The 10,696-nt window shown below is 48.6% G+C and overlaps 1 protein-coding gene across 12 annotated transcripts in view; it reads left to right on the plus strand.

Annotated features, from left to right (window-relative positions):
- GSE1 (Gse1 coiled-coil protein) overlaps positions 1-6,976 on the plus strand; it is a 414,574-nt gene extending 407,598 nt beyond the window's left edge. For all 12 annotated transcript variants that reach the window (XM_089903375.1, XM_089903376.1, XM_022582998.3 and 9 more), the window contains 4 exons: positions 158-523; positions 2,162-2,440; positions 5,559-5,662; positions 6,321-6,976. In XM_089903375.1, the coding sequence (XP_089759501.1) occupies positions 158-523; positions 2,162-2,440; positions 5,559-5,662; positions 6,321-6,455 (884 nt within the window). In that variant the 3' untranslated portion in view covers positions 6,456-6,976. The remainder of the gene's footprint in view (positions 1-157; positions 524-2,161; positions 2,441-5,558; positions 5,663-6,320) is intronic.
- Positions 6,977-10,696: the final 3,720 nt, after the last annotated feature.

Consider the following 10,696-nt stretch of genomic DNA (forward strand, 5'->3'; position numbering starts at 1 on the left):
CGTCTCAGACCACACAGCGCACACTGACCTTTAATTAAATGGCTCCGGAGTCCGGGTCCTTTGTCCTAGGTCTTCATTCAGTGTAAGCTCTAGACATCAGGGTTGGCCCGTTCACGTTGCAGGTCTTAACGTGTTCCTCACTTTCTGTCTCTGAAAGAACCAGCCACGCAGCAAGCCTCTCTGGATACGGAGAAGCCTGTGGGTATCACTGCTTCCTTGTCTGACACCCAGAAGGCCACGGAGCCTGGGAGACTGGAACAGCTCCGGCCCCAGGAGCGAGTCCCGGAGCCAGCCCCCGCCAGCGGCGAGAAAGCCAGGCCGAGCGAGACCCCTGGGGGCAGGAAGAGCCTGAGCATGCTCCACTACATCCGGGGCCCCGCGCCCAAGGACATCCCCGTGCCGCTGTCCCACGGCATCAACGGGAAGAGCAAGCCGTGGGAGCCCTTCGTGGCGGAAGAGTTCGCGCATCAGTTCCACGAGTCCGTCCTGCAGTCCACCCAGAAAGCCTTGCAGAAGCACAGAGGTAACGGGGCCGCCTGGCTTTGTTGAGGAGGGCCGCTTGGGGTGCGTGAGGCACCTGGCGGTAGAGGCGGGGTTTGCCTCTGCAGGTCCAGGGTGGGGCCTGAGAGCGCACCGCTGGGAGCGGGTGCCCGGGTGGTGCTGCTCCTTGGGCCACACGTCAGGGAAGCTTAGCAAGAGAGGCCGTCTGAATTTAATAAGGCCCTTCGAGGAGCCTTTTCAGCAAAAACAGGATCCATGCCTTCTACAGCTGAATGATTTCCCAGCTTCCCCTACAGACTCACCTGGAAACCTCCCTGTCCTTTGATAACTAGACCCAGCGAGCACTTTGTGTGACACACTGGTTGCTCCAGCCCCATGTGTGAGCCCTCAGATTCATGCCCCTTGGACATTTTGGTGGGAATCGCTGCAGGTCAGAGAACAGGGGTCAGTACATTTCATTCCCGTTGATTAGAAAAGAATCCTCAGTGATTAAATCACTACTGAGTGTAAAAGAAATTTCTGTACACTCCAGTAGCCAGAAGAAAGTATAAAAGAAATTTTATTACTGCAACCTAGAAGAGCTGACTATTAGACATACAGCTCTGACGTCAGTATCCTTCAGGTAAATCCTTCAGGTAAATTAATGCTGTCAGCAGAGATGAAATGATACTCAAAAAGCAAAGGGCAGTGGTTTTCGCAGTGATCTTTGAAAACAACTCTCCAAGGCAGGAGGAGCGCTTTATGGGAAGTTTGTTGTGAATTTACTTGAACCGTATTTTTCCAGAAGGAAACGTTTTGACCGTGTGACTAGATCAAACCCCTCTGTGCTCCCCCCTGACACACCCACAGAGGCTTTTCGGTGGCCCGAGGACACATTTTTCCTGCCTCATTTCAACCATTCCCTGATGTTACACCTCTTTTGTCCAGACTTTAAAGTCACCCAGCCCCTGACAGTTTGGGCCGTACTGGTCCACTGACTGCCCGAGGCTGCTGTCCACGCGGGGAGGCACCTTGCGCCTGTTAGACCACTAGCAGCAGGGCCACAAGGCAGAGCGGACCTTGTCTACACAGGCCCCCGCCAGTTAGCGGCCTCCTGGTAGCCGGCAGGGCACGGGGTGTATTCAGGGACTGGAGCGCCTGCATTTCCTGGCAAGCGGGGGCAGATACTTACTTGAGGGCCCACTGTAGACCAAGCTCAAACCCACAGTTTCACAGAACACGATGTCGAAGCTCAGGACTTAACACAGCTGAGCTCGTACACGTGGTGCGATTAATTGAATCTAGGCCTGCTGCTGTCTTATTTATTTATGGCTGCACTGGGTCTTGGTTGCTGCACACGGGTTCTTGTCTAGTTGTGGCGTGCGGGGGCTACTCTTCGTTGCGGAGGGCGGGCCCTAGGCGTGCGGGCTCAGTAGTTGTGGCTTGTGGGCTGTAGGGCTTAGGCTCAGTAGTTGCGGCGCACAGGCTTAGTTGCTCTGCCTGCTGCCGTCTTTACGGCTCTTTTCAGCCCTCCTGATGGTGCCGTCTTCGGTCTCCGAAGGGCACAGGCCTCACCATGCTTGGTCTTGTCTGCGGCGAGACCTCAGTCACGCTGACTCCGTCGCCTGCCCCCAGCACAGGTCCCCATGGGCCCTGTGATGAGCCGTCTTCTCTTCCCCAGGAAGCACAGCTGTGCTGTGTGCAGAGCAGAACCACAGCATCGACGCCTCTGTCCACTACAACATCCCCGAGCTGCGGTCCTCCAGCCGGCTGCCTCTGCCCCCGCGCGACGGGCAGCAGGAGCCCCCCGCCGGGAGGAAGGGCCCCCTGGCACAGGAGGTGGACCCGGACTCAGAGGAGGAGGACGACGACGACGGAGAGGACGACGACGAGGACCCCCCCAAGCGCAAGTGGCATGGGATCGAGGCCATTTTTGAAGCTTACCAGGAACACGTAGAAGGTACGCAGGGGAGCGGGAGGCAGGCCCAGGCGAGGGGCCCGGGAAAGGCAGGGAAGGAAAGCTTAACAGGCCAGTCAGCGCCAGATTTTGTCGCCGGGCTGGGGACCGTTTCTAAGTCATGGCACTAGCTCTCAGGGTTCTCGGGGTCCCTGGGCCACAACTAGGCAGAAACGCCGGAAGGTACGTCTCCGTTAGCCGTCTCACCTATTTCCAGAACCGTTCCTCGGGCTTCTGCGGGTGCCCGGGCTGGCTTACAGGGGCAGTTCCTCACGGACAAACGTGAGGCCATCCTCACCGGAGGAGTTTAAGCACCAGGCGCCCGGCCCCACTCAGCATGACAGCGCCAACCTGGGCCTGCTCGCCCTCTGCTGTCTTCCATTGCACTTCTAAACATTGTACCAGTCCTGACGCTTGTGGCTACGTACAAGGGTCCTGGAAAGTGCCAAGTTGCTTCACTTAGCCGAGCCCCACATGGCCAGGCTGCTCAAGTGTGCAGCATCTGGGCGACATGGTGGTGTCCCCCACATGCTCTGTGGTCCTCCTGGACTAGAGCTTTGTACAGGAGGCGAACCCTTGTTGGCCACCAGCATGTCAAAACCCAGGCCAGTGCCAACCCCAAATTCTGTTTATTACCATATCATACAGGAGTCTTAATTTTTATCACGAATATCATGATCCTTTCAAATATTTTAAAACACGCCAAGGACAATCAAAAGGAATGCCCACATAGCCACAACCAGTGTCAACTCCTACATTTTATTTACTTTTTATTGACGAGTATAGTTGATTTACAGTGCTGTGTTATTTTCAGGTGTGTAGCAGTGATTTGGTTATACATTCAGTTCTTTTCCATTATGGGTTTATCACAGAATATTGAATATAGTTCCCTGTGCTATACAGTAGGACCTTGTTGTTTACCCTGTTTTATGTATAGTATCAACTCCTACATTTTGCTTCCTTTTCTCCTTCAAATGAAACCCTCGTTTTGAATTTATTAAGTACATATATATCCAGAAGGATATGTGTTAATAGCATTCCTTTTTATTTTAACACAGTGAAATGTATCCGTCTTTTCTGGGTTTATTTTTTGGTGCCTTGTTGGAATTCCTTCCCTACCCCAAGGACATGGTAACAAATGCATTTCCTTCTAAGTCTTCAGGTTCTGCTTTTCTTATGCGTAGAATTCATTTCTGTGAATGGAGTAAGGTAGAAGTGTAACTCCTTCTTTCCCACCCAGACAACCAACCAATTATCCTGGAGGTTTATGGGGTACCCTCTTCCCCATGGGGTGTGCTCCTGGCAGGCAGTGTACCCCCCACGTGCCCAGGCCTGTCCCTGTGTCACTGCCGTAGCTTTGCAGCTCCCCATTGTCTGGAGTAACTCACCCTGACTTTTCGGACAGCTCAGCTGTTCTTGGCCCTTGGCTTTCCCTGGTGAATTTTAGGATCGCCTTTTTTGTTCCACCCAAAAGACTGTTAGGTTTTCAGGTACACTGAATTGATAGAGTTGGGGAAAATGGCCATCTTTGATGGGGATGTTATCCCACCTGTGACTATGGCGTTACATCATTTTTGCTCCGTGAGCGGCTGACTTTCCTTTTATTGGATCTAATTGTAGGTATTAGTTGTCACTGGGGATGTTTCAGTGTTTGTCGTCCCTTATTCCTTCGATGATCATAGATGATCAGGCCTGCCAATAAAAAGTTTCATTCTTTCCTTTTGAATTTTGTATACATTTCCTTTTTCTTGTCATGCTGCATCGCCTAGGATCATTTGTAGACTGTTGAACAGGGACACCTGTGGGCTCCTTTCTGTGAAACTTTACAAGCGCTCCAGTAAGTTGCTGCTGAGTTTTCTGGTGTGCGGTTGTTGAAAGTCAACTAATGTATTTTCTAGATTTACTGAGATGACAGACTTGTTTTTCACCTGTTGATGTTTTCTGATGTTGCTCGCTTACTCCTTGCTGAATTTGACTTGGTAGTACTTCTAAGAGTTTTAATTTATATTCTTAAGTGGTATTAGATTGATTTTATTGTACTTTTACCCTGCTATCATGATTGTTCTAGCTTCTATAAAACCAGTCAGGTAGCCTTCCCTGGCTTCCACTCTCTGAAACACTTCATTTTAAGGAGGGATTTATTCTTTTTTTTTTTATTGGAGTAGAGTTGATTTACAGTGTGTTAGTTTCATGCCCAGGAGTGGGATTGCCGGATCTTATGGTAATTCTTTTTTTAGTTTTCTGAGGAACCTCCGTACTCTGGTCCATCGTGGCTGCACCAGCTTATACAGGAGGGTTCCCTTTTCTCCACACCCTCTCCAGCATTTATTGTTTGTAGATTTTTTGATGATGGCCGTTCTGACCAGCGTGAGGTGGTACCTCATTGTAGCTTTGACTTGCGTTTCTCTAATAATTAGCGATGTTGAGCATCTTCTCATGCGCTTTTTGGCCATCTCTTTGTCTTCTCTGTTTAGATCTTCTGCCCTTTTTTTTTTTTTTGATTGGGTCTTTTTTTTTTTTCTTGATATTGAGCTGCAGGAGCTGTTGGTATATTTTGGAGACCAGTCCCTTGTGGGTCTCATTATTGCAAATATATTCTCCCGTTCTGTGCGTTGTCTTGTCATTTTGTTTATGGTTTCCACTGCTGTGTAAAACCTTTAAGTTTAATTCAGTCCCATTTGTTTTTTATTTTCATTACTCTAGGAGGTGGATCAAAAAAGATCTTGCTGTAGTTTATGTCAGAGTTCTGTTTTCCTCTAGCGTGTTATGGTATCTGGTCTTACATTTAGGTCTTTAATCCATTTTGAGTTTATTTTTTGTGTTAGGGAGTGTTCTAAATGTCATTCTTTTACATGTAATTTAAGGCTATACATTTATCCTTAATTACTTCCTAACCGGTATCCCTTAAAATTGCCTTTCGCTGCTAGACCCTTGGTTCTCGTTCCACTGGGTTGGATTTACTTTAGTGATACTTAATGTACTTACCAGCGTGATGGAGGGGGCTGGGAGCAGTGTGGTCCAAAGGAGAGGACTTTGCTGGCTGCTCTAGAGAGAGGGGAACACTCACCAGGCCTGTGGCCCCTGCATACAGGAAATGTGTCAACATCACTTGTCTTTTCAGAGCAAAATCTAGAGCGGCAGGTGTTACAGACGCAGTGCAGGCGGCTGGAGGCCCAGCACTACAGCCTCAGTCTCACGGCCGAGCAGCTCTCCCACAGCATGGCGGTGAGTCCCGGGGCACCACACGTGGGGGAAAGGAATGAAAATCGGCTCCTGGGGGTTTTTCTTAAACACATAATGCTTATTTTTGTTCAGCCTTTCGAGTCTGGGTTCAAGAGCACCCATACAGGCAAGTTTTGAAGGGAAATTGTGCCCTTGAGAGATGAAAAACAGTCTTAGCCTAAGGAGGGAAGCATCATTCATTTGCAGACTGTGGATCCTGGAAGGGTGACGATGCTGTGTATATTGCCTGTGTCAAGTCTCCCCGTCCTGTGATTTGCTCAGGAAGATGGAAAGCTCTTGAGGCGAGAAGGACTCCCCTCGCAGCCAGGCTCAGCCCTGCGGCTGTGCTTCCTCCCGTCCACGGGATGGGGGCTTGTCTCAGATCGGGTCTTAGGTCTTGGCCAGTCCTGAAGCAGCAGGACGTAAGTTTTATAGCGGCAGGACTAATTTTTCAAATCTCAGCGTTGAAGCTGAGACGGCAGGAGACCCTGTTCCTATGAGCGAGCGCAGGTACTCTTAAGAATCCGAAACCTCGGGGACAGTCAGAGCTGGTTCTGAGTGCTGAAGGTTGGCCTCCAGCACATTCGTGCATCCACACACACGTTTCCTTACCGCGTGAAATGAGTGCTTTACGTGAATTTCTCTCTCTCTCTCTCTCCAGGAGTTGAGGAGCCAGAAACAGAAGATTGTTTCAGAAAGGGAGCGACTCCAGGCAGAACTGGATCACTTACGGAAGTGCCTTGCGTTGCCTGCAATGCATTGGCCTAGAGGTTACTTTAAGGGATATCCTAGGTGACGGTTTCCCTTGCACTAGGCCGAACCTATAGTATAGAAATATTATCTATTTTATTACCTTGAATATTTAATATTTTTCACTGGGAGGTTTGAAGCTTAAAAAAATGAGAATGTGCCATGCATGAAGCAAAGGATTTCCAGGCTCCAGAAAAAAGAACGAACTCGCCTTGACTTCAATGCAATTGAATCGCCTTTGTAATTCAGCGAGCAACCCCTGTAGAACACCCAGTTTTTTCTTTTTAAAGGCAGTTTTATTCTTTCCCCACACCATGATTTTTTAATCTGAACATGAAAGGCTCCATTACCAACAGTAAAATCCAATCGTTTCTAGCCCCTGGGTGTGTAGGACTGGACCGGACCGTCGGTGTTCCGTCTTGGTTGCCGTGTTACTAGGCCTCGAGAACCCAGGTGGTTCTGGCTGCAGGGGGTGGTGGCCGGTCTCAGTCCTCCCCGGGACTGAGACCTACCTTCAGTGGAAGGGAGGTGGGGGTGCATTTTTAAGTAAAGGGCTTATTTCAGTTACTTTTTCTGCAAAATTTTCTTCAAAGCAACAGGTCCTAGGAGCACACAAAGCAACAGTGCTGAAGCCTTACCCAAAGGCTTTTCCCCAGAAAAGCTCTTACCTTACCTAAAGATAAAAAGCGAATCAACAAACTGAAGGTACCTTTCTATTACTTCACGGGGGAAAATGTACAGAGCTCTGTGTACACATTTATCCACACCCACCAGATTGTTACTGCGGTAGGGGTGTTTTCATACAAACGTAAATTTTTGAGAGGAAAGTCAAAGGTGCTTCAGCCTTGTACTGTGTATATATATTAAAAAAACAAAGTTTTGTATGTTTTTATTACTTTAATTATTGTTATAAAAAAGCCTGCCATTTTTAATATGTGGTTTGGAGGGATTTTTGTTGTTTGTTTTCTTGTTTGGGGGTTTTGTTTGTTTTTGTTTTGTTTTTCTGGGCAAAAAAAAAAAAAAACACCTTGCTTTTTTTAGTGTTTGTACTGCTGCTGGTCAGGACATTAAGATATTGAAGTGTTTTTAAAAAAAATTAAAGAAGAAGAAAAGTAAAGAGCTTACCACTGGCACCTATGCGATCACTTCATTTTTGAGTTGCACCAGAGTGATGATGTAGACAGCCATGGTTACGTCTCACTTCCTCTTGCGCCCCGCCCCTGCTCCGGACAGCAGCCAGTTCACCACAGCCCATGCTATGAAGCGAGGAGGGGCGGGCTCCAGTGGGAGCCAGGTGGACGCTGTGTGTGCACCTTCACGCACGCAGGCGCACATGGGCTTCGTTAAGAGCCTTTGAGGAAGGGAGCGGCTGCTGGGACAGGATGCTGAGGTGTCTTACGGCAGTCTGCGCAGGTGCAAAGTAGAAACTGTATAGGGTTTATTTATTCAGATGCAAAGCTTTGTACCAGCCTGAAAGTAGGGTGAACAGTGCCTGCGCAGAACTTCTCTTCTTGGACTGACCTACTGTGCCAACCACAGGAGCGGCTAGGAACGGGGATGAGGCAGGTTCAGGCAGCGTGAAATCCAGATCAGGAAGGCATCTCTTGCCCAAGTGGGCCTGAACCAGAGGCCAAAGCAGCCAGTGGTTGTTGGTCTGCCCGGGGGAGGGCAAGGGGACCCGAGCATCACGCCCCGGGCCAGGGGAAGGGCTGGCTGACCTTCAGGAAGGCTACTCACTGTGATCAGTGGCCATGCCCTCGGCCCCAGACCTTAGCTGCGCGGAACAGCTTGCTGGCAGATGGCGTTGTGTCACTTTATCTGTTCCCACACAGTCTGCTTTGTGTATCTGCCAAGAATCTTCCAGTTATTAGCAAACTCAGACGAAAAGTGCCGCCAGTATTAGCAGCAGTCAGCAAGTGCTTTTCTCTCTACAGAAACGACTTGACGAGAACTAAGGGCTCTTCCGGGGGCCTCCTCCCCTGCAAAGACACAGAGCGCCATGTGCCACAGGTGGCAACAGGTGTTCAGAGGGAGCCCCACTGCCAACGATCAGGGCAAAACGTCACTGAATTTCTCTACCTAAGATCTGCTTGCTGGCTCTGAAGGCCTAAGGGTTACTACATCTTAACGCTTCCCCCCCAGTCCTCCTAACTCCGTAGTAGAAAATGTCTGGATGCCTTTGCTCCTCGGCTCTGGTAGGGGTCCTGGCCAAAAAGCAAAGGGATGAGTAGATCTGATAACGTGCACAGCCCCATCCTGTTACCACCTGAGGGGAGCGCCTGTGTCTGCGGCTGTTTTGCTTTTGGGGAGGAGGACGCGGCACACAGGTTAAAGGGACGCCTGCCCAGGGGTGCAGCTGTGTCACTGAGCTAGAACTGCCTGCCTCCCCCCTGCCCCGCCTCTGAGCTGCTCCATCACTCTGCTTCCCCATACTCCCACCGACCTGTGAGGGTCTCTCAATATTCTAAGGCTCAAGAAGTAATAGGACAATCAGAATATAAATACAAACCCATAAGGCAACATGAATAAGAAAAAGGAAACAAAGTGTCTTTTGAAAACAAAAGATTGGGTACTATGTCTCTGCACCGCTGAGACATAGTACCCAATCTTGGGGGGTTTTTTGTTCCATTTAGTAATTAGTTTTATAATCTGAAAACACTTATTCTGAAAGAGCATGGTAGCATCAGAGCCTCTTCAGTTTGGGCTTAAAAACTGACAGAGAAGTATGGAATCCCTGAAGCTTTTCGTTCAGCTGTTTCACACTGAGTTTGAAAGACAGAGTTCAGAAGTGCACCACATGTGCTCTAGAACCGATCATGCAACTTCTGTGTCAGTACTTTTGTGAACAGTCCTTCACGACCTGTGTCTTCCCACGGCACCTGGGAGAGACGGCTGCCGTCTGCCCTCTGAAGGGGGTTTCGCTAAACCTGTGCGGGATGGGGTCCCTTCCAAAAGTGAGTCGTGTGGTTCTGCATTCAATCAGATCATTAGCAACAACCCAGAGCTTTCCCCCAAACTTGGCGCCACATGTAGAAGAAACAAGCCAAACTGAAGTGAAATATAATCTTAATCCATTATCTCAGATAAGTGACCAAGATAGGCTCTTCAACAGTGTAGTCTATATTCTAATGGAAACAAAACACTTAATTGGCATTAACATGCTCATAGATTATACACCCTCAGGGAAACTCAAAGAATATTAAAAGGAGCCGACACCTTCAGCAAAGTAGCGAAGCATTAAAGTATTCTAACAGGAAGTCTTAAGTTTGTATGTGGGATGGCGTTTCGTCAAGTAGCTCACAATGCTGTCACATCTCCAAAATTAGACTGCATAACCCCCCTTTCCCTCTGGGCCACGGCTTAAAGCGTAGCAAGTTCCAGGGAACTGCCACCAGATGGAGATGGTCAGCACCGCGATGCTGTTCATCGTACAGCGTGGATTAGCCACTTCGCAGCAGCCCTGTCCTCTTCCAAGTAACCACAGTATCAACTTTACTACTGCAGTAGCCTGTCCCCAACTTTCTGATCCAGCGCTTAACCTTAGCTCCTTCACTCCACCTTGACCCGAGGAAGACCGTGCTCATCCATCAGTCGTGTTACTCTGTATGTACCTATGCTTAACTGCTAGAACAGTCAACCAGTACATGGAAGGAGGAGGAACAGTGCCTCGGTCACTCTGGGGGGGCAGTTTAGATGCTGTGAAATTAAACCTGTTCTAAGTGTACTTGTTTGAATTAACTGTATTGTAATATTATTTGTTGAATGTAGTAATTAGGTATTTATGAATATATTGCTGTAATTTCTGACAACATCCAAAAAATAAAATCTTCCTAAATCATCTTAAGAGAAAAATCTTTTCTATGTTATAATAAGGCCAAAAAATAAAAATGAGAGCTCAACAATTACACAGCTTTAAGGTAAAGTGTGAAGACACATTCGACTGCGCCTCAGCCAGGTTTTAAGAGAAGGGGATTCGGGGGTGAAATCTGAGATACACAGGACTCCTAAACTGCCACAGCAACATGTGGTTTCATTCTAGAACATTCCCCAGATTAACTCCGAAGGATTCTGCATAAGAGAGAGATGAAAAGACAAGTCCTGTCATCTCTTAAGTGATGGAGACCAGGTCTGGGTCCTCATCCCTCCACGTGCGGCCCTTCGGTGCTTAAACAATAGCTGCTGAGCAACCTGAAGTAAGTTTGTACTTTAAACACTGACGGGTAAAAACACCAGATATTCTTTAGGCCCAGCTGATCACGCACATGTACCCTTCCTTCATAACCCTCG

This window comes from Delphinapterus leucas, chromosome 20, assembly GCF_059928025.1.
Source record: "Delphinapterus leucas isolate spDelLeu-1000000601 "Yukka" chromosome 20, BTC_Dleu_Yukka2, whole genome shotgun sequence".
NCBI classification, from domain to species: Eukaryota; Metazoa; Chordata; class Mammalia; order Artiodactyla; family Monodontidae; genus Delphinapterus; species Delphinapterus leucas.